This window comes from Dasypus novemcinctus, chromosome 17, assembly GCF_030445035.2.
Source record: "Dasypus novemcinctus isolate mDasNov1 chromosome 17, mDasNov1.1.hap2, whole genome shotgun sequence".
NCBI classification, from domain to species: domain Eukaryota; kingdom Metazoa; phylum Chordata; class Mammalia; order Cingulata; family Dasypodidae; genus Dasypus; species Dasypus novemcinctus.
In genome coordinates this window covers 19,334,098-19,358,925 of record NC_080689.1, presented here as the reverse complement: position 1 = coordinate 19,358,925, position 24,828 = coordinate 19,334,098, and the positions used below count along the sequence as shown (strand labels likewise).

The 24,828-nt window shown below is 39.3% G+C and overlaps 1 protein-coding gene across 4 annotated transcripts in view; it reads right to left on the bottom strand.

Moving 5' to 3' along the window:
* Nucleotides 1-22,296, bottom strand: part of SLC30A6 (solute carrier family 30 member 6) — a 56,226-nt gene extending 33,930 nt beyond the window's left edge. For all 4 annotated transcript variants that reach the window (XR_009181108.2, XR_009181109.2, XM_012523072.4 and 1 more), the window contains exons 1-2: nt 22,110-22,296; nt 8,864-8,950 (exon numbers count right to left, since the gene is read on the bottom strand). Coding sequence is in view for 2 of the 4 variants with exons in the window: in XM_012523072.4 (XP_012378526.3) it covers nt 8,864-8,950; nt 22,110-22,190 (168 nt within the window). In the remaining 2 variants the exon portion in view is untranslated. The remainder of the gene's footprint in view (nt 1-8,863; nt 8,951-22,109) is intronic.
* Nucleotides 22,297-24,828: the final 2,532 nt, after the last annotated feature.

Sequence of the window (24,828 nt, the reverse complement as noted above, 5' to 3'; positions counted from 1 at the left end):
GGGGGAGAAATAAATAAAATCTTAAAAAAAAAAAAAGAAGGTAAAAGGGTAGCCATCGATAGGAGAAAATCTTTGGAAATTCACATATCTGATAAGGACTTGCTTACTAAGTCACATAATGAGATCATACAACTCAATAATAAAAGAGCAAGCCATTCAACTTAAAAATGGGCAAAAGCTAAGAGGAATACAAATGGTAAAAAGGCACAGGAAAAAATGTTCAACATCTCATTAGCTATTACAGAAATTCAAATCAAAACTATGATGAGATGTCATCTCACACCTCACAGAATGGCCATTACTAAAAAAACGGAAAACACTAAGTGCTGGAGAGGATATGGAAAAATAGGAACACTCCTTCACTGTGTTGGGAATGTAAAATGGTGTACCATCTAGGAAAGACAGTTTGGCAGTTCCTCAGGAAACTAAATAGAGAGCTGCTGTATGATCCAGCAACTCCTCTACTGGGAATATATCCAGAAGAACTGAAAACACGGTTGCAAATAGACATTTACACACTGGTATTCATAGCAGCATTATTCTCAATTGCTAAAAGATGGAAACAACCCAAATATCCATCAATCAATGAGCGGTTAAACACAATGTGGTATATACATCTGATGGAATACTGCGCTGCTATAAGAATAAATACAATTGGGACACATATAACATGGATGAACCATGAGGGCATTATGCTAAGTGAAACAAGCCAGATACAAAAGGACAAATATTGTATGGTCTCAGTAATGTGAACAAATACAAAGAATAAACACATACAGCTAACACGTATAGTTTACTAGGTAATAGGATGAGGACTGAGAAGGGGTACTGATGTTTAATGTACGAAGAATTTTTAATTAGCTTGACTGTAAAAGTGAGAAAATGGATAGAACTGATGGTAACACACTATAGTGAGTATAAAAGGGTTGGTTTATAAATGGGATTTTGGCTGAAAGGAGTAGTCTAGGGAAATAAATGTCATATGAAAGAAAGAGAATAATCTAGGGACTGAATAACAGTGAATGTGGAGGTGGATGAGATTGTGGTTAATAGTACAAATATAAGAATGTTATTCTATGAACTAGAACAAATGTACATCACTACTATAAGGAGATAAGAATATAGAGATGCATGGGAAAAATACAATTAATGTAACATATCAGTCATAGTTAACAGCAATATTGGAATATTCTTGCATCAATGTCAAAGGTACTATGTTAATAATAGGGGATATGGAAAATTTATACCAAATGTATACTATGGACCATACTTACTGGTAACAGTCTGATGACATTCTCTCATAATATGTAATAAATGTACCAGAACAATGTAATGTGTTGGTGGAGGGGTATTGCATGGGAATTCTGCACGTTGTATGTGACTGTTTTGTAAGTTTCAACTTCTCTAATAAAAAAATACATATTTTAAAAAAATAGATAGTTCCTAATCTATTCCCAAAGGAACTGACTTGGTTTGCAACAGAGCTTGATGAAGTTTAGGCCTAAAGACACTCTCAAGAACAATGGAAGAGACTGTTGAACCCTATCTGTCTGCACCCACCTACTCTGGACACAGAACATCCAGTCTTGGATAAAAACGAGCTGGTGCAGAAGGCCAAACTGGCTGAGCAAGCTAAGCGATATGATGACATGGAAGCCTGCATCAAGTCTGTAGCTGAGCAAGGAGCTGAATTATCAAAAGAGGAGAGGAATCTGCTCTCGGTTGCTTACAAAAATGCTATAGGAGCTTGTAGGTCATCTTGGAAGGTCGTCTCAAGTATTGAGCAAAAGACAGAAGATGCTGAGAAAAAAAAAGCAGATGGCTCAAGAATACAGAGAGAAAACTGAGACCAAGCTAGGAGATATCTGCAATGATGTACTGTCTCTTTTGGAAAAGTTCTTGACCCCCAGTGTCTCACAAACAGAGAGTAAAGTCTTCTATTTGAAAATGAAAGGAAACTATACTATTGTTACTTGGCTGAGACTGCTGCTGGTGATGACAAGAAAGGGATTGTGGATCAGTCACAACAAGCATACCAAGAAGCATTTTAAATCAGCAAAAAGGAAATGCACCTAACACATCCTATCAGACTGGGTCTGGCCCTTAACTTTTCTGAGTTCTATTATAAGATTCTGAACTCATAATCTGTTCTCTTGCAAAAACAGCTTTTGATGAAGACACTTGATACATTAAGTGAAGAGTCATAGGAAGACAGCATGCTAATAACACAATTACTAAGAGAAAACTTGACATTGTGAACATCAGATACCCAGGGAGATGAAGATGAAGCAGGAGAGGAAAATTAACCACTCTTCCAACTTTATATGCCTCATTCTAAAATTTACAGACCATTTGTCATCCATGCTGTCCCACAAATAGGTTTTTGTTTATGATTTATGACAGGTTTATGTTACGTCTGTTGGGATTTCTGTATTTCCCATGTGGTTTTTATGTTTAATATTAAGGGAGCAAAGCCAGTTAGGGAATTATCTGTTTTCATCATGAGTTGGCCAATATGGGGATATGGAATTTTTATACATGTTATAAATGTTTGGCCTAGTACTCTGGGTACACTGTGGCTTTACAAGGGTCAGTGTTAAAATTGCTTCCATGTGTAAGCAAAGAAAATTGCCTATGTACTGGTTTGTCTAGGGGTGGGGGTGGGGGCATAAAAGGGATAATTGATTTCAGTCATAATGTAGTTATTGTGGGTACTCTTAGGTTTGTAGCACTTTCAAGAGTGTGGTAGAAATAGATATCCCATGGATATTACATGTTGAACCATGTGTATCTATGGAATATACAATCTCAATGCGCACACCTTTGACTACAGCTGCAGAAGCATTCCTTTCAGACAGAGTTGTGACCCAATTTATTCTGAAGCAGGGCAGAAACAGTTCACATTCCATTATTTGCAAAGTTACCTGGTGTTGCTTTCATTCTGTTTGCTAAACTCATTTTATTTGTAGTTAAATGTTTTAGGCAACCTAAGAACAAATGTACAAGTAACAATGCAGTAAAAATGAGTTGCTTGATATCCGTTACTTCAGGTGTATCAAACACAGTAGTAAAACAAAAAAACCCATGCATTTAATGTTTTTTAATTTTTTTGCTTTTGTGATTTGTTTTTTGATACTTGTCTAATATGCATGTCTGTAAAAGTAGTTAACAGGGAAATAACTTGATGATGGCTAGCTTTGTTTAATGTCTTCTGAAATTTTCATGAACAATCCAAGCATAATTATTAAGAATACCTGTGTTATGTTGATGTTTAAGTGGAATACAAGTTTTATGAATGGCAAAAAAAAAAAAAAAACCCAAAAATAACAAAAACAAACAAACAAAAAACAGTGGAGGTTGTAGTAAAAGACAACTGGGAAGAGATTCATGGATTTAAGGAAGATATTACCTACAATGTAGGCTAGCTAGTTTGCTGGCAAGAACCCAGAAATAAGATAGCTGGGAGGAGCCCTCCCGGGATCAAAACAAATATCAGTGATCTCAGACATCATTCCTTCAAGGATCCAGAATTTGACTAGGTTCATTTGCAAAGCAACTTATGCCCCAGGGCATTATTGAACACACTACAGCAAGCAGCCACAATGAGTGGAGTTTACCAGATAGGCGCTGTCAGAGAAAGAAACGAGAGTCCTACCAAAATCTGTCATCCAAGGGTAAACCTAAAGCTGCATCTCCCTGAGGAGCGACATTGCATGCTTCACACTGTATGTGTTTGGGGTAGATTTCCCCAAAATGATCAAGCCAGTCACTGAATAAATAAGCAATTAACAATAACATGGCCAGACCCAGAGTTGCTACAATTCATCACTTAAAATGTCCAGTTTCCAAAAAAATTATAAGGCATACAAAGAAAGAGGAAAGTATGATCCATACACGGGGGAAAAAGCAGGTAACAGAAACTCCCTACGAGAATGACCAGATGTCAGATTCAACAGAAAAAGACTTCGAAATAGCCATTACAAATATGCTCACAGAACTAGGGAAAACATGATTAAAGAAACAAAGACATGTATGATGACAATGTCACATTAAATAGAGAATATAAATAAGATAAAAATTATTTTAAAAAACAACAAATGGAAACTCTGTAGTTGAAAAGTGTAATAGGTGTTCGGGGCCATCGGACGCACTGACCTGGTGCTCCAGCAGGGCCAAGGTCCCCGCGCGGGGCTCCCCGTGTGCGGGGCAGGGCATGTCTGGCCAGCGGGCAGTGAGTGCCCGCCCGGAACCCTCAGGCGGAGCGCACAGGCCCTCCTCAGATGCCCGCCTGCGCCTGGCTCGGAGCCCATTTTGGCAGCCATGAACTTGCTGTGGGAATCATGGTACAGCAATTTGTCCTGGACAGATATCTCGGAGTGGAACTAGCAACAATGATGATATAGAAACAGAATGACTCTCCAGACAAAGCCAGCAAGAACGCTCTGATTTTCTTATGCAGATATTTCCTCAAACATTTAAAGCCTTTACTGGCTTTGACCCTAAGTGTGGAGACTGCTGTGCAGCCGCTCTCACCTCTGCCTGCACTGGCCCTTTGGGCAATGTACTGTGCCTGCTCCCTGCATGATGACCTGGTGTAGACGACTGTCTTGTCCAGCCTCTCACCCATTTCCTGGGGGAGCTCTGCTAAGACAGTGCCCAGCAGCCAGGCCTGGAGGCAGCCGGTCCCTGCCTGCCCATCACATGATGTCCATCTCCCCAGATCAGAAACAGAATCCTATCTTCACAGACCTGCAGCCCTTGAGGGTGCCAGTAGATAAAAGACATGGCAAAGGACAGAGTTGAGGACTTTTAATGTTGTAGTTTTGATGTTGGGTTTGATGCTGAAGCTGGAGCCCCGGGGAGAGAGGCAAGCCTACAGAGCCTCATCTTCTAGAGCTGACCTTGTGGAGCTAACAGAAGAGCTGAGCCCAAGAGGAACCCAGGAAGCCTGAACCCTCACAGACTTCGGCAGCCATCTTGCTCCAACATGTGAAAATAGACTTTGGTGAGGGAAGTAACTTATGCTTCATGGCCTGGTAACTGTAAGCTCCTACCCCAAATAAATACCTATTATAAAAATGAAAAAAAAAAAAAAGATAAGTGTAATAAATTTACTAGAGGGGCTCAGCAGTGGATGTGAACTAGGAAAAGAATGAATTAACAAACGTGAAGATTGATGAACAGAGATTATACAAGCTGAAAAACAGAAAAAAAGGAAAGAAACAGAGCCTCAGAGAAATGTGGGAAACCAGTGAGCACACCAATAAATGCATTTATTTTTCACTTCTCCTCTTCCAGAGAGGAGAGACAGAATGAAGAAGAAAAGTTTGAAGAAATACTGGTTGAAAAATCCCCAAATTTACTGAAAATCAAAACTTATAAATTCACAAAGCTCAATGAACTCCAAGTAAGATAAATGCAAAGAGATGAATAAACAGAAGCAACACAGTAAAAATTTTGAAAGTCAGAGACGAGAAAACCTTGAAAGCAAGAAGAAAAAAAACAACTTGTCATTTACAAGGGAACTCCAATAAGATTAAGAGCTTACTTCTCAACAGAAACAGGGAAGCCAGGAGGCTGTGGGCTAACACATTCAGAATATTCAAAGAAAAAAAAACCTGTCAACCCAAATTCCTATATCCAGCAAAGCTATCATTCAAAAATGAAGGTGGGGAAGAGGACTTGGCCCAGTGGTTAGGGCGTCCATCTACCACATGGGAGGTCCGCGGTTCAAACCCCAGGCCTCCTTGACCCGTGTGGAGCTGGCCCATGCGCAGTGCTGATGCGCGCAAGGAGTGCCATGCCACGCAGGGGTGTCCCACGCGTAGGGGAGCCCCATGCGCAAGGAGTGCACCCGTAAGGAGAGCCGCCCAGCCTGAAAGAAAGTGCAGCCTGCCCAGGAATGGCGCCGCCCACACTTCCCGTGCAGCTGACGACAACAGAAGCGGACAAAGAAACAAGACGCAGCAAATAGACACAGAGAACAGACAACCAGGGGAGGGGGGGAATTAAATAAATAAATAAAAATAAATCTTAAAAAAAAAAAAAAGAAGGTGAAATAAAGATTTTCTAAAATAAAAGCTAATTGAATTCAATGCTAGGATATCCACATTATAAAAAATACTAAAGGAGGTTTTATTAGGTAGAAAAAAGAGATCACAGAAGTAACTCCACATGGTCAAAGAACACAGGTAAAGGTAAGCATGCAATTATGACTGATACTAAAACTATTTTCTCCTCTCTTTCCATAATTGATTTAAAAGGCAATTGCATAATATGTATATAATGTGCCTATAAAATACAGAAATGTAACATATGTGCAATATGTGCCAATAACAGCACACAAGGAGGTGGTTAGGAACAAAGTGGTAATGGACTAAGGAAATAGTTATAGATGGTAATCATTAATAATGTATTGTTGCAGGAAGCGGATGTGCCTCCAGTGATTAGGCTCACATCTGCCATATGGGAGGTCCAGGGTTTGATTCCCGCGGCCTTCTGATGAAGGCAAGCTGGCCTGTGCAGCGAGTTTGCCTGAACAGAGGGCTGGCGCAGCAAGATGACGCAATAAAAAGAGACATGGAAAAGGCAACAACAGACACAGCAGATGAGGGAGCTGAAGAAGCGCAAGAGATTGGGCACCGTTCTCCCACTCCAGAAGGTCTTGTGATCAGTTCCTGGTGCTCCTTAAAGAGAAGACAAGCAGACACAGAAGAGCATATAGAAAATGGACAGAGAGAACAGACAACAGGGGAAGTAAATAAATAAATCTTCAAAACAGAAACACTAATGTATTGTTGGTTAGTCACAAAGATAAATGTAATATGTACAACAAAAATAATCCACAAAAGGGGAAGAGGGGGGAGAACAGAATTATAAAGGAGTAACATAGAAATATCATAGAATTAAGATAGTATATATTTCAAGTTTTTGCTGATAAGTAAAGATGCAAATAGTAAACCTTAGAGCAATCACTAAAAAAATAATTTGAAGAAATATAATGAGTAATAAATGTCACTGAACTGTATACTTGAAAATGAATAAAAAGCCAAAAGTTTATGTAATGTTTTAACAGATCAAAAAACAGTGAAAAAAAATCATTAAAGAAATTAAAATGCTACATAAGAAAAATTTACTTAATGTAAAAGAAAGCAATAAATAAGAGAACAACAAATAAGTCCAGACATATAGAAAAAATATAAAATGGCAGATATATATCCAACTATACCTAAAATAAGACTAAATATGAATGAATAAAATGATCTAATAAAAGGCAGAGTTTGTATAACTAAACAAAAACATGATCCAACTATATAGTGTCTGAGGAGATAGTCCTTAGATTCAAAGACAGAAATACACAGAGTGAAAGATTGGAAAAAGACAAATCATGCCAACAGCAAACACTAGGAAGTTGGACTGTCTATAGTAATATCAGATAAAATAGACTTTAAAACAAAGAAAAGTGGAAACGGACTTGGCCCAGTGGTTAGGGCGTCCGTCTACCACATGGGAGGTCCGCGGTTCAAACCCCGGGCCTCCTTGACCCGTGTGGAGCTGGCCCACGCACAGTGCTGATGCGCGCAAGGAGTGCCGTGCCACGCAGGGGTGTCCCCTGCGTAGGGGAGCCCTACACGCAAGGAGTGCGCCCAGCACGAAAGAAGTGCAGCCTGCCCAGGAATGGTGCCGCCCACACTTCCAGTGCCGCTGAAGACAACAGAAGTGGACAAAGAAACAAGACGCAGCAAATAGACACAGAGAACAGACAACCGGGGGAGGGGGGGATTTAAATAAATAAATAAAAATCTTTAAAACAAAACAAAACAAAAAAAAGTTAGTAGATATGAAGGAGGACATTTTATATCAGTAAAATGGTTAATCTATCATGAATTCATAACAATCATAAATATAAATGTACCTATAACAAAGCACCAGAATACATGAAGCAAAAACTGGAAAATAAAGGAGTATTATGAACCAAGGTACAAGAACAAATTAGATAACTTAGATAAAAATGGACACCTCCTAAAAACAAACAAAGGAAAAACTAATTCTCATTGGTGAGCAGATGTAGCTCAGCAGTTGAGTGTCTGCTTCCTGTATATGAGGTCCTGGGTTCAACACCCAGTACCTCCTAAAAAAAAAAAAAGAGAGAGAGAGAGAGAGAGAAAATATATGGCTTCAAACTATAGTCATGCAATTTTTTAAAAAATTAGTAATACAAGTCAACTGCAAAACACATTTTTCAAAAACATTTTAGAATAAAAAACTTAAACTGAAGCCTAGTTACCTCCCATCAAAGCAAAACAATTATATACTAAACGTAATATTACATTAAAAATTACTTACCTGACATTGAAAAATGAAAACAACATAGTAAGACTGAGAGTGATTTCTATTTGCCTTAAAAATTACAATTTGTGGGAAACGGACTTTGGCCCAGTGGTTAGGGCGTCCGTCTACCATATGGGAGGTCCGCGGTTCAAACCCCGGGCCTCCTTGACCCGTGTGGAGCTGGCCATGCGCAGCGCTGATGCGCGCAAGGAGTGCCGTGCCACGCAAGGGTGTCCCCCGCGTGGGGTAGCCCCACGCGCAAGGAGTGCGCCCGTGAGGAAAGCCGCCCAGCGTGAAAAGAAAGTGCAGCCTGCCCAGGAATGGCGCCGCCCACACTTCCCGTGCCGCTGACGACAACAGAAGCGGACAAAGAAACAAGACGCAGCAAACAGACACCAAGAACAGACAACCAGGAGAGGGGGGGGGAATTAAATAAAAATAAATAAATCTTTAAAAAAAAAAAAAAAATTACAATTTGTAACATTATAATTTTGTCACTGAAATTTGGAGATAAGGAATAAAAATAACTTACCCTCCGGTCAGCTGCTACAAGTGTAAATTCCTGTAATAATCTGCCAAAAATCGATCTCTGTGGTTTTCGAAAGAAATGAATTGTCCCCTTTAAAACCAATAAAATATGCAAATCAGTATTTCTGTAAATATCTGATCTTCATCATTCCTATGGTATGACATAGTAACTAAAATTTATTAAGTGTTTCAAATATGTCAAGCACATATTCTAGATACTATACATATATTTATCTATTTAATACTCATTCAGTGAGGTGAAAACCATTTTTAGTAAGATGTCCAAGGTCACAAAGCTAGGAAATAGCTGAGCAGAAATTCAAACCCAGGCATTTTAGCTACAGACCACATTTTTTAAAAAAATATGGATAAGGCCATTTTGAGTCACAAAAGGAAATAGTTTGCCAAATGTAAGTAATGTAAAGAAAATATTACAATTTACCTAGTCAAAGTTACATATACATATATTTAAAAGGGCTGGTGTTATTATTATAGTAAAATCTCTGAGGATCCCCTTTTTAGGTATTCGGTTACAATATCTGATATCCTAGGTAGCCTCTCTGGCCACTGCTAGACAATGGTAGTATGAGGCTAGCAGGAAAAGTATTACAGAGGGGATGACAATGACAGAAAGAGATCAGTGATGACTAGAATGGGATTTGCCATCCATGATTAGAAGTTCAAGCACATAAGAGATGATAGTTTATGATAAAAGCAATATCCCCCAAAAATATGAGTTATGCAATAAATGGTGTTTGGAAAAAGGTAAAGCTAGATCCTTACTAAACTCCCTACTCTAATTTTTAAATTATTTTAAAAATTATAAAATAAGGCTATAATTCCTTTTCGCCGGAACCTCCATCTTGCAGTAATTTGTTGAAACGACGAACAAAAAGGGAAAGAGGAAAGGCACCTGCTATGTTTCCTAGACCTTTAAGAAAGCATGAAGTTGTTCCCTTGGCCACATACATGTGAAGTTACTTACAAGAAAATATCTTAGACATCCCTTTTGAACAGGCACTGTTTGCCCCACAAATGTTACTATGGCAAAACTGGAAGAGTCTAAATTTTACCCAACATGCTCTTGGTATCACTGCATACAAACAAGGTAAATTAATGTATGTATTGAGCATATTAAGTACTCTAAGAGCCAAGACAGCTTCCTGAAGCAAGTGAAAGAAAATAAGAAAAAGAAGGAAGTCAAAGAAAATTACCTGGGTTCAAATGAAGTGCCAGTCTGCTTCAGCCAGAGAAGCACACTTTGTGAGAAGCAATGGAAAGAGGTCTAAGCTACAGGGTCCTATTCCCTATGAATTCATGGCATAAGACGAGTAAAAAATAAACAAGACTTGTGGAATGTAAAAATGTCAGATCTTTGATTTTTTTCTTGAGTAAAAGTGTTGTACCACTCCCCAAAGAAAAGGTATTTAAAGAAAATTATATCTTAATTCATTGAATGTTACTATTAAAAATAATAATAAAACTATACCATACCTGAAGAAAACACGGATACATAATTTTATAACCTTGGAGTTACAAAACCCTTTCTTAATAGGACATAAAACCAAGAAGCTATAAAGGAAAAAAACTGGTCAATTTTACTATACAGTTTTATGTGGGGAAAAAATATCCTAAAACAAAACAAAACAAACCCTTAGCACGGAAAGACAAATTGTGAGAAAGAAATTAAAATTCATGACAGACAATTGGCCAATTTCCTCTATCTACAGAGTTTCTACAAATTAAAAAAAAAAAAAAAAAAGATAAATGACCCAATTTAAAAAGTTAGAAATCTGTATAGTTGGTCAAATCTATACCTACTTATTAGTCATAAAATTTGTTTTTAAGATTTTGTATTACTCATTTGAAATCATGCTTTCTCTGCTGATATTAAATGACATGCTTATTCCTATGCACAGTTAAATCAATTCCTTGTTGAATCTCAGTTTCAGCTGTTTTGAAGGAACCCTATCTTTCTCAGGTACCTTTCTAGTATACTCACATCCGCTGCCCAAATCCTCTTGCTATTTAGTCTATATTTAAAATTAGGTCTGGGAAACGGACTTAGCCCAGTGGTTAGGGTGTCCGTCTATCACATGGGAGGTCCGCGGTTCAAACCCTGGGCCTCCTTGACCTGTGTGGAGCTGGCCCATGCGCAGTGCTGAAGCGCGCAAGGAGTGCCGTGCCACGCAGGGGTGTCCCCCGCGTAGGGGAGACCCACGCGCAAGGAGTGCACCCGTGAGGACAGCCGCCCAGCGTGAAAAGAAAGTGCAGCCTGCCCAGGAATGGCGCCGCCCACACTTCCCGTGCCACTGACGACAACAGAAGCCGACAAAGAAACAAGACGCAGCAAATAGACACCGAGAACAGACAACCGGGGGGGGGGGGGGGTTAAATAAATAAATAAATAAATAAATCTTTAAAAAAAAATTACGTCACCCCAAAATTGATGAAATCCAACCCAGTCATTTTTCTATGATGTGGCACAGATACTAAGGTAGAACTTAATTTACATGTGTGTTAGGAAAACCAAAAAGAGTACTTCAAGTGAATGCTATATGATTGAATTTATGAGGTTTAATGGTAGTAATGGGAATAGTCACAAAAAAGCCTGTGATTACTAAATTCCTCAGTTATCATTCAAAAACACTTAACCTGAAACAAAGATACCAGAATAGACGAGTTCAGCAAAATGACAGGATACAAGATTAATACACAAAAATCAGCTGTGTTTCTATACACTACTAATGAGCAATCTGAGGAAGAAGTCAGAAAAAAATCCCATTTACAATAGAAACGAAAAGAATTAACTGTTTAGGGGGAAACCTAACCAAGGACATAAGGATTTATATTCAGAAAACTACAAAACATTGCTAAAAAAAACCAAAGACAACCTAAATAAATGGAGAGACATTCCATGCTCACGGATTGGATGTTTAAATATCCCTAAGATGTAAATTCTATCCAAATTCATCTAGAGATTCAATGCATTCCCAATAAAACTTCCAACAGCCTTTTTTTAAAGAATTGGAAATGCCAATTACCAAATTTATTTGGAAGGGTAATAGGTCCCAAATAGCCAAAAATGTCTTTAAAAAGAAGTTGGAGGACTCTCACCTCCTGACTTTAAAGCATATTACTTAGCTACAGTGGTAAAAACAGCATAACTGGCATAAAGATAAGATGTGTTGACTAATGGAACAGAACTGAGTATTCAGAAACAGATCCTCAAATTTATAGGAATATGATTTTCGTCAAGACTACCCAGCTGGGCCACAACAGTCTCTTCAACAAATGGTCCTGGGTAAATTGGATATCCATAACCAAAAGAAAGAAGGAGGACCCCTATCTCACACCTTATACAAAAATTAACTCAAGGGAAGTGGATGTGGCACAACCAACTGGGCTCCCATCTACCATATAGGAGGCCCAGGGTTTGATGCCCAGGGCCTCCTGGTGAGGGTAGGCTGGCCCACGTGATGAGCTGGCCCACGTGGAGTGCCAGCCCAGGCAGGAATGCGGCCCTGCGCAGGAGTACCACCCGAATGGGAATGCCGCCTTGCGTGAGAATGCTGCCCTGTGCAAGAAAGTCACCCCACGTGGGAGTGCCAGATGACACGGAGAGCTGGCGCAGCAAGGTGATGCAACAAGAGACACAGAGCAGAGAAAATAAGAAGATGTAGCAGACAGGGACCTGAGGGGGTGCAAGAGAGTAATCGCCTCTCTCCCACTGCAGAAGGTCCCAGGATCGGTTCCTGGAGCCGCCTAATAAGAATACAAGCAGACAAAGAAGAGCACACAGTGAATGGACACAGAAAGCAGACAACGGGGGGAAGTAGTGGGGGACAGGAGAAGAAATAAATAAAATAAATCTTAAAAAAAAAATTAACTCAAAATGGATCAAGGACCTAAATATAAAAGCTAGAACCATAAAACTCCTAGAAGAAAATGTAGGGAAATATCTTCAAGATCTTGTGATACGTGATGATTTCTTATACCTCATAACCAAAGCATGAGCAACAAAAGGAAAAATAAATGGGACCTCCTCAAATAAACTTTTTGTGCTTCAAAGGACTTTGTCATGAAAATGAAAAGGCAGCCTATTCAATGGGAGAAAATATTTGGAAACCACATAGCCAATAAGTTTAATATTCATGTTATATAAAGAGATAATACATCAAATATTAAAAAGACAAGCAAACCAATTAAAAAATGGGCCAAAGACTTGAAAAGACATTTCTCCAAACAGGAAACATAAATGGCCAAAAAGCACATGAAAAAATGTTCAACATCATTAGCTATTAGGGAAATGCAGATCAAAACTATAATGAGATATCATTTCAAACGTTATAGAATGGCCATTACTACAAAATCAGAGAACTATAAGGGTTGAAGAGGATGTTAAGAAATAGGAACACTCCTTCACTGCTGGTGGAAATGTAGAATGATGCAGCCTTTGTGGAAGACAGTCTGGCAGTTCCTTAAGAAACTAAATATAGAACTGCTGTATGATCCAGCAATCTTGTTATTAGGCATATATTCAGAACTGAAAGTAAGGATGTGAATTGACATTTGCATGCTGATATTCATAGCAGCATTACTCACAATTGCCAAAATATGGAAACAACCAAGTGTCCATCAACTGATGAGCAAACAATACACGGTATATACATACAATAGAATACTATTCAGGTATAAGATGAAATGAAATTGAAATACACATAACGACATGGATGAAAATTACCTTGAGTGAAATAAGTCAAAACAAAAGGACATATGTATGGTCTCACTAATATGAACTAAAATGATGAGTAAACTCAAGGAGGTAACCTCTAGAGAGTATAGGTTACTAGGAAAGTGGGAGCTGATGCTTAATGTATGTAGAATTCTTAATACAGTTTTATTGTAAATGTGTGGAAATGAATAGAATTGATGGTAACGAATTTTATAGTGAGTATAACTAACACTGCTGATGTATAAACGTGACCATGGCTGAAAGGGGTGGTCTGTGTACATAATATTTGAAAGGAGACTAGAGAATACACAGCATGTAGCCATGTATTCACATAATGATGATTTTGGTGATGGATGAAGATTGTGGTTAATAGTATAAGAAGTCCTTCCTTTACAAAGTGTTAAGCATGAAAATTTAACTTATGAATTGTAGTTAACAGTAATACTGTAATATTTTACAGCAATGGCAAAGACATCAATTCTAAGGGACAATATAGAAGTATAAGGGGGTATGGGGACTTTTTCCTTTTGGAGTAATGCAGGTTCTGAAATTGACTGAGGTGATGATAGCACAACTTGGTGATTAATATGAGAGCCACTGAGTGTATACGCTGAATGACTGTACAAACGATTGGACTGTACAACACAAGGAATTCTGTAGTGGAAGATGAACTGTGGTTAACAGAAAAAATATGAGTACATTCTCTCATGAACTATAATGAGTATATAATACTAAAACAGGGTGTCATTAACAGGATGGGTTGGGGGAAAAATACACCAAATGTAAGATATTGGCTATAGTTAGTAGTAATGCTTGTTTTTTAAAGATTTATTTATTTCTTCCCCTGCCCCTCGTTGTCTGCTGTGTGAATTTGTTGTGCGTTCTTCTAAATCTGCTTTTCTTCTCTTTAGGTGGTACTAGGAACCAATCCTGGGACCTTCTAGAGTGGGAAAGAAGTGCTCAATCTCCTGCGCCACCCTGATCTGCTGCGTCTCTTATTGTCTCTCCTCTCTGTCTCTTTTTTTTGTTGCATCATCTTGCTGCACCAGCTCTCCATTCAGGCCAGTTTGCCACGTAGGCCAGCACTCTGCTATGGCCAGCTCACCACGCAGGTTAGCTCTCCATGTGGACCAGCATGCCTCCACCAGGAGGCCCTGGGAATTGAACCCTGAGTCTCCCATATGGTAGATGGAAGCCCAATTACTTGAGCCACATGCACTTCCCTTTAGTAATGTTTTGATGGTGCTCTTTCAGTTTGTAACAATAGTTTCATAACGCAAGGTGTTGGTGGTAGGGTAAAGTATGGGAGCCCTGCATGATGATATGCACTTTTGTTTTGTAAATTCACAACTTATACTCTACACTTATTGTTTATATTTATAAACAATATGAATGACAAAGTTCAAGGAAAAAAGTTAAAAAAAATTTAACTTTTTATATGCTAAATATGTGACATGGCCCTACTAGTTTTTTGTCATTAGTTTCCAAAAACAAAATTCTACAGGTAATTTTAAAGAGAAAATTTTACATGTTATTGCAAAAACGAGAGTAACTGTTTACAGGGGAAAAAATGCTTCACAATTTTCAATAGCTCATACATAGTAATTTGAATGCTACATACCATGTATTTACATGTTTGGATTGTAATTTTCTACTATATACATTTCCACCTCACTAATGGTGGCCAATTTAATTGTTTCGAACACTGAAGCTTCAAAGAAAGCAGTGGGTATTAACAGATTATAAATACGAAAAACTTGCAAATCTAATACAAGCAGAGGCATGATTTTCCTGCACAGTTAGCATCTAGGAGCACTTGATTAGTTATGAGAAGGTAGATCTCATTTCTTCAAACAGATATGTCATTTGTTGCATTATGCTGAGACTCAAAGAAGGAAGAACAAAGGGCTAAGCACTAGAAATCCGGAGTTTCAAAAACAGCATACAAAGAACAAGAATAGCAGAATGCTGATAAATGTTGATTCTGGGTATGTGTTCATGGGGACTCATCTTATACTCTCCATAGTTTTGTATGTTTGAAAATATTCAATTAAAAAATAAAGTGAAAAATAGCAAAAGTTACAAAAAGAGGACTGGAAAAAGTACAGCTAATTTTAATATCCAAATAAAGACTAATGAGTGTATAAAATAAAGATTTATGTATGGCATGTTTTGATCCCAAACACAAAATATTATGCTTAATACTGTTAACCTTGGATATCTTCTGTATAACTTCAGCCCACTTTCACTTAAGTTACTTTAATTCAAATTCCAGGTTAGGAAAATCAAGGTTTCTCAAAACGCAGAATGCAAGATCGCACCGATCAAGATAGTTGAGTTTTTTCAGAAACTTCAGGGCTCTGTTCCCCCACAGAGCAAGAACTGGCAGAAATATCTTTCTCAAAGCTCCAGAAAACATTTAAAGGATTGCAATTAATAAAGCAACTGTCAAATGAAGAAAGAGCAGCAGGATCTCCTGGTATACTGTCTGACCATTCCCACCCCTCACTTGTTCCCTGGCCCCAGTTCTGGAGAAAGCAGAGTAACCCTTGTGCACATACTGGGAGTATGTGTGTCTGGACCAATGTGTATGGTGGTGGCCTGAGGGACGTGCCATCCTCAAATTTGCCCAGCTTGTAGAAGGTGGCTCACAGGGCTCTCCTACAGAATGCTGTGGGAGATCAGCCAAGTGGCTGCCTGGGCCAAGGGATTCTGACTGTAGAACATACAGTGCTGAGAAGTGGGTGTGGCTCAAGCGATTGCACTTCTGCTTACCACATGGGAGGTCCCTGGTTCGGTTCCTGGTGCCTCCTAAAGAAGACGAATAAGACAAGGATCTGATGCAATGGGCAGCTCAAGTGAGTAGGCACCTTCCTTCCACATCAGAGGTCCTGGGTTTGGTTCCCATTGCTTCCCAAAGAAACAAGGATGACGAATAGAAAGTGCAAAACAACGAGGAGGTCGGGAGAAATAAATTAATTGAATAAATTGAATAAATCTTTAAAAAGAAAAAGAAAAACATACAGAGTAGTGCCTCGGACTGTGAGAAAATTATTTCCTTGTAAGGAGGTAACATTCATACCCATGTAAGTGTGGGAAATCCTAGGCCTGAAAGCACATATCCAAGACAACAGGCAAGCACAGAAAGGACCAGGGAAGCCTGAATGCTTTCACCAGGAGCTTTCTCTAAACTTATTATACAAATAAACTCTGAAGGAAAGCACCCACACAAGTCAATTTGCAAAGAATGGGAAAGGTGTTCTCTTTTTTTACTTCTACTTCTTTTTAGGAAATCTCTGTCATCCACCAGGTGGATACAAGGTTTTTTTTTTTTTCTTGTTTAAGATTTATTTTCTATTTATTTTCTCTCCCCTTCCACCCGCCAACCTCCGAGTTGTCTGCTCTCTGTGTCCATTCATTGCGTGTTCTTCTGTGACCACTTCTATCCTTATCAGCGGCACTGGGAACCTGTTTCTTTTTGTTGTTGTTGTTGTGTCAGTTCTCCGTGTGTGCGGTGCCATTCTCAGGCAGGCTGCACTTTCTTTCGCGCTGGGTGGCTCTCCTTATGGGGCACACTCCTTGCACGTGGGGCTCCCCTATGCGGGGGACACCCCTGTGTGGCACGGCACTCCTTGAGCGCATCAACACTGCGCTCACACGGGTCAAGGAGGCCCGGGGTTTGAACCGTGGACCTCCCATGTGGTAGGTGGACGCCCCATCCACTGGGCCAAGTCTGCTTCCCTGGACACAAGTTTAAGGAACAGACGTCCCAGTCTGAATACCAGCAATAGCACATTAAATTATTAAAATGTCCAGGTTGCAAAAAAAGATTATAAAACATACAAAAGAAAACAGGAAGCAATTGACCATGCAAAGGAGAAAATTAGAAACTATCAATGAAGAGAACTACACAACAACTTTTTAAATGGTCCTGTGACAGTTAGGCTATTGTGTCAACTTGGCCAGGTAATTGTGCCCGGATGTTTGGTCAGCCAACCACTGGGCTAACTGTAATACAAGGGCATTTGCAGACTTTAGTCACCATTGACTTTACTGCAGTGATAAATCACAGATAGTTGGTTATAATTACATTAATCAGGGAGACTGCAATCAGCAGGAGTGACCCTTAACCTAATCATTTGAATGCCTTAAAAGGGGAAGTGATTCCAGCATTGAGAGAGAATGTCCCAGCGTGTCTCTGGACAGCCAACATCTCCCAGAACTCATCAAGAGGGAAGCAGACTTGGCCCAGTGGTTAGGGTGTCTGCCTACCACATGGGAGGTCCACAGTTCAAACCCCGGGCCTCTCTGACCATGTGGAGCTGGCCCATGCGCAGTGCTGATGCACGCAAGGAGTGCCCTGCCATGCAGGGGTGTCCCCCGCGTAGGGGAGCCCCACACGCAAGGAGTGTGCCCCGTAAGGAGAGCCACCCAGCGCGAAAGGAAAGTGCAGCCTGCCTGAGAATGGCGCCACACTCAAGGAGAGCTGATACAAAAAGATGACACAGCAAAAAGAAACACAGATTCCTGGTGCCACTGATAAGGACATAGGCGGTCATAGAAGAACACACAGTGAGTGGACAGAGAGAGCAGACAACTTGGGGGGGGAAGGGGAGAGAAATTAAAAAAAAAAAAAAAGGAATTCATCAAGAACCTTCACTGGACTTTCACTGCAGTCCCTGGTTGCAGCCTGCCTGCAAAACCTCTCACTGCTGGGTGAGAGATTATAGAATTGCATACTATTGACAGATATCTCTTGTTGATTCTGTTTCCCTAGAGAACCCTGACTAACATAGTTCCTAAATATGCTCAAAGAGCTAAAGGAAAATACAAAGAACTAAAGGAAATCAGGAAAAAGACAGCTGAACACAAAGAGGATATCAACAGAGAGATGGAAATTATGATTCCTTAAAGGGGTTCAAGAGCAGATTGAAGTTGGCAGAAGAAAGAATCAGTGAATTGTAAAGATAAGATTATTTAAATAATTGATTCAGAGAAGTAGAAAGAATGAAAAAGTGAATAGGGCCTGAGGAAAGTGTGGGACACCATCAAACCTACCAATAGAGGCATTGTGGGAGTCTCTGAAGGAGAAAAAAGGGGGGGCAGAGAGACTATTCAAAGAAATAATGGCAGAAAACTTCCCAAATTTAATAAAAGACATGACTATACATTCATATATAGACATGACTATATATTCAAGATGCTCAACAAACTCCAAAGAGAATAAACCCAGTATATCCACATAGCACCATGTTGTAACCAAACTGTCAAATGTCAAAGATAGAGAAATCTGAACGCCATGAGAGAGAAGGAAAGTGTTATGCACAGGGACATTCAGTAAGATTAAATGACAATATCTCATTGGAAACTATGCAGGCAAAAAGGCAGGAGGAAGAAAGAGAAACTAAAGAAACAATGACAATTAAATACAATACATAACACTGGATAGGATCTAAGAATGGGAGAGAAAATGCTCAAAAGGATATCATTGGAACAAAGGAAAAAGATTGGAATATAGAATGTAAACTTTACATGTTAAATTTCTTGAACCTCATAACTGCACTTAAGGTGATTATATAAATGAACATCTTTTTGGAATTGTATATTCAAGTAGAATGAGAGCCACCTGCTCTCAAATGTTCAATAGATAGGTAGGTAGACAGAAAAATACAGATTTATAGATAATAGAATGATATGGCAGAATTGGCAACATTTAATTTAACCAATTTAGGCAGATCCGGGTGTCTGGGGGCTGGGGTTATGTTGGAATTCTCTGTATGGGGTTTGTGTTATTTTTGCAACTGTCCTGAAAGTTTTTCATTATTTCAAAATAAAGTGTGCTTTTTTTTTTTTTTTTTAAGGTAGAGTGCCATTTCTCATGCCATACTGATACTAACGACAAAACAAAATTTCTAACATTCCTGTCACTCTAAAATTATATTGGCTTGCCATCACCATTAAGATAAACTTCAAAAAAAAAAAAGATAAACTCCAAATTTTACAACCTGGATTCAAAGTTTTCAGTAACTTAGCCCCAATTTCTTTCCAGTCTTATTACATAATCCTGACATGAATCTATCTCCATCTAAACTGGTCCACCAGAGAAACGGACTTGGCCCAGTGGTTAGGGCGTCCATCTATCACATGGGAGGTCCGCGGTTCAAACCCCGGGCCTCCTTGACCCGTGTGGAGCAGGGCCATGCGCAGTGCTGATGAGCGCAAGGAGTGCCCTGCCACGCAGGGGTGTCCCCCGCGTAGGGGAGCCCCGCGCAAGGAGTGCACCCCGTAAGGAGAGCCGCCCAGCGTGAAAGAAAGTGCAGCCTGCCCAGGAATGGCACCGCCCACACTTCCCGCGCCGCTGACAACAGAAGCGGACAAAGAAACAAGACGCAGCAAATAGACACAGAGTACAGACAACGGTGTGTGTGTGTGTGTGTGTGTGTGTGTGTGTGTGTGTAAATAAATAAATAAATAAATAAATAAATAAATAAATCTTAAAAAAAATACACTGGTCCACCCAGGTCTCATGATCACTTACTACTCTGAGCTAAAAAGGCCAGGCTTGTCTAAATTAAGATCTACTAGCTCTGTAACACTTAACAATTTTCATAGCCTGTTTTTCCTCATCTAAATGAGGGTAATGAGTATTAAATAGTATAAGAGTAGTTTCAATGTTTCACATCCCACATAAAACCTTCTCAGATCATTCCAAACTGTAGTTTTTTCTGAACCACTTATTTGGCAATTAACCATAGTAGAACCTTCATCTTGTCATCTTGCATTGTATGTAATTTTTCAGCATCTTCATTAATGACCAAGGCTGTACTTTCTTTGCATTTTCTATGAAAGCTCTCTACTTTGCATACAGCACATTCTTAATAAATAATACATATGGGTGAATACTAAAACCTTCGTCCCATTATCCTTTAAAATAAAATTTAAATGCTATTATTTCTCTATATTACTGTTTGAAGCATAAAACTTAAGAGCCATAGATATTTATTCAGTATATCATTAAACAGATATTTATTGAAAACTTCCTCTGCATCAGGAACGGTACAAGCTCTGGGAATACAAGCGTGAACAACATTGGTCCTGTTCTCAAACAGCTTACAGTCTAGGACGTAGGAAAGAAAATTTAAAACAATTTTAACAGCCAGGCAAGGCCTACATATGTCAGTGGGAAGACAAGGTATCATGGGGCACAAAGGATCGTATGCTGGATCTTGGAACATGGGGAAAAGGCTCACAAAAGAGACTTAAGGACATGTAAGGAATGGAATGAAAAGGATGGGGTGGGAGACTGAGGTGATGGACAGTTCAGACAGATGGAACAGCATGTACAAATTAGGTGCAAAGTCCCAACTCTAAGAGTGTGATCTGAGAGCTGCTCATGGTAACTGGAATATAGATGTTTTGTGTGTAAAATGGGACACTTGACTATGAATGGCTTTGCATGCCATGAATAACAGGACTTTATTTTGAGGCCTATAGAAAAAACAAAACAAAACAATGTAAAGGTTTTAAGCAAGGGAGTGGCATGGTCAAACTACAGAAATATCCCTTTGACTCCACAGTAGTAAATGTTTTGAAGGGTGCAGGTGGAGGCTATTTGGTCATTAGTTTGAAAGGTATATTTTACTAACTTTTTAAAGAGGGATTACAGAAAATATACAAAGACAAAGTGTGTGAATAAAACATTTTCCCAACCACATTCACTCATGGAAAAAACTTAGTAGCGTTACAAAAGCTAGGCAGAGAAAAGTAGTCGCTTTCACACATGCAGGCAATCAATGCTCCACACTGTTCACCACACCTGAAATCACAACTTATCTATAGATAAAACTCAGCGAGATAGACATACACTTCATTTCTAAAGGCATAAAATGACTAATTCCTTTAACAACATTTAGAGAAACATCACAACCCAACAATCAATTCCAACAAGGTACTGTGGAATCTTCATCAGTTTCTACAAACGAAGAAATAAAGTAGCAATAAAATGCTCTCTCAACACCTTGACTTTCTCCAGTCACTGTCCTGTAGCTGTAGGCTACCAGCATTCAAAAAAGCCAAGTTGCAGAGTGGAGACATATGCCTTAAACTACTACTCTGAGCCATTTTTACTGCCGCCGGCGTTTTCATAACTTCTCTTAGTGTCACTGTTACGGTGGTTGTTGCAGTGGACCTCTTTTAGGGTCTTTTGTTGATTTGTAGTTGTTGATATTGACCAGGGCTTTTATTTCTACATCAAGGAAACCTCGGCGAAGGGAAATAATTAATTAGCCAGGAGCTGAAAGCTCCTGCCGAAGAGGAGCAGGGATACCCGGCGGCAGAAGGGGATGAGGGATCAAGGGAGATCAAGACTCTGGGGACAGCCGCTTCTCCGGGGGGACTCGGCCGCAACTCTGACGACCCCTCTCTGGGCAGTGAGGCATTTCAAGGGTGCGTCGGAACTAAAGAAGATAAAAGGAGTCACCTACAACAGCAGCACCCTAACCCCCACCCAACTTACCATGGTAAGGAGCAGCACCGCTCCCGCCGGAAGAAGACGCTCTGGAGGCTTGTTTTCCACGCAACGGAAAGGGCGGAGCATCGGAGGCCGATTGGCTGCGAACAAGCTGGGGCGGAAGTGCTGCCCTAGCGGCCGACGCCGGCCTCCTTCCCGGCTGCCCTTGCGCTTGGCAGAGTCGAATGCGAGTGCTGGACTGTTATCAGAGGGTAGTCTTTAGTGTTGAGATAATTTTAGGAAAATTTTGTTGCGTGTTCAGTCGCTTTTACTTATGTGATTTAATTTCTGCAGTGATTTTATGAGTTAGACATTATTCCCGTTTTACAGATGACGAATCAGAAAGATTAAAGAACTTCGGCAGAGTGATACTAGTTTGCCATTGTAGCTGGATTTGAACTCAGACTAATTAGAGTACTGTATTTAAAATGTATTTAAATTCAATATGAAATTTATTTTATATAGAAATAATATTGACCATAGAACACGTGGAAAATAAAAACACTGAACAGAAAATTCATTAAATAAGTGTTCATGGAGCATCTGTGGATGACATGCACAAGTCTAAGGGAACTTATTCTAGTAGGAAGAGACAAAAAAGAAACAAAAATAAACTTCAAAAAAGATATATAGATAAGCGGTATTGTGCAGGAAATAGAGAAATGCCATAAAGAGTAACTAAGTGGCTTATTTAGAGTAGTGGTCAGAGAAAATCAATCTAAGGACATGAAACTTAAATGGACTTCTGAATGACGAAAGTCTTTTTGTGAACATTTTCCCAGGCAGAATAAACAACTAGTTCAAATAACTTAAGTAAAAAAATCACCAAGGGTGTTTTAGAATTTAAAGAAGGCAATATATCTGGAGCTTTGGGCTAGAGGGGGAAAAAGAAAAGAGGATCTAAGTGGTAGATAAGGACATGATAAAGACAGAATTTCTAAATTAGGGGGAAGGAACTTGGATATTTTTTCTCAAGTGAGAGAGGAAGCCCCTGGAGAGTTTTAACAAGGGAGTGACCTTTACACATATGAAGCATCACTGTGGCTGCAGTGTGGAGAATGGATTGTAGATGGACTATATAACAGGTAACATTAAGCACTTAATACGGGCCATGTAGTCAATGGAAAAAAATGGAAACATACCCTACATTACCTATTTTTAAAATGTTAACTGCGATTCTGTACTATTCCTGGAAAACATTTCAACAATCAAGACAAGTTACACCACTATTGTATCACTGACTCAGAGCAAACCACTCTTGATAATTTGAAGTTTCTTTCCAGTCTTTTTTATTTTAACAAAATTGAATCAAAGAGTACCTAATGCTTATAATATTATATTAACTATTTTATGTAAGGATAATTTGTGAGACTTTTCCTTTATCTTAATTAAAATTTTTTCCTCAACATAATAAAGAGCACATATGAAAACTCATAGGTAACATCATACTCAACAATAAAGAATGGAAGCATTCTCCCTAAGATCAGAAACAAGACAAGTATGTCTGCTTACAACACTGCTGTTCACCATTGTCCTGGAAATTCTACCAGAGCAATCACGCAAGGAAAAAAAGTGTTTGAATTGGAAAGGAAGAATAAGAACTTTCCCTATTTGCAGATGGCATGATCTGAGAAAATCCCAAGGAATCAACAAGAAAGCTACCAAAACTAATAATTGAATTCAGCGAAGTGGTAAAGGATCAATACTCAAAAATCACTGGTGTTCTATATAAAAGTAAAGAACAGGGAAGCAGATTTGGCCCAATGGATAGAGCCTACCACATGGGAGGTCCAAGGTTCAAACCCAGGACCTCCTGACCCATGTGATGAACTGGCCCATGTGCAGTGCTGATGTGCACAAGGAATGCCGTGCCATGCAGGGGTGTCCCCTGCATAGGGGAGACCCACATGCAAGGAGTGTGCCCCGTAAGGAGAGCTGTCCAGTGCAAAAAAAGTCAGCCTGCACAGGAATTGGAACCACACCCACGGAGAGCTGATGCAGCAAGATGACGCAACAAAACGAGACACAGATTCCGGGTGCCACTGACAAGAATACAAGGGGACACAGAAGAACACATAGTGAATGGACACAGAGAGCAGACAACTGGGGGGGGGGGGGGGAGGGGAGAGAAATGAAATAAAAATAAATAAAAGTAATGAACAACTGAAGAGAAAATCAATAGGACAATTTCTTTTACAGTGACAATGAAAATCAAATTTCTAGGAATAAATTTAATCATGGATGCAGAAGACTTTTATGCAGAATACTATAAAGTGGTGCAAAAATACATTAAAGAATACTTAGAGGAAAGACATTCTTTGTTAGTGGATTGGAAAACTATATTAATATGTCAGTCCTACGCAAAATGATTTACAGATTCAACACAATCTCAATCAAAATTCCAACAGCCTTTTTTGCTGAAATGGAAAACCAATCACCAAATTCATTTGAAATGACAAGGGATGCCAATATCCAAAAACATGTCAAAAACATCTTGAAAAAGAAGAACACACACTTCCAGATTTCAAAACATATTACAAAGATAGACTAATCAACACAGTGTAGTACTGGCACAAGGACAGATATGTACATCAATGGCATAGAATTGTGAGTGCAGAAATAAACCTTCCTATCTATGGCCAAATATTTTTTAGTCCTAAGGATTTTTGACAAAGATGCCATATCCACTCAATGGGGAAAGAATTGCCTATTTAACCAATGTTAC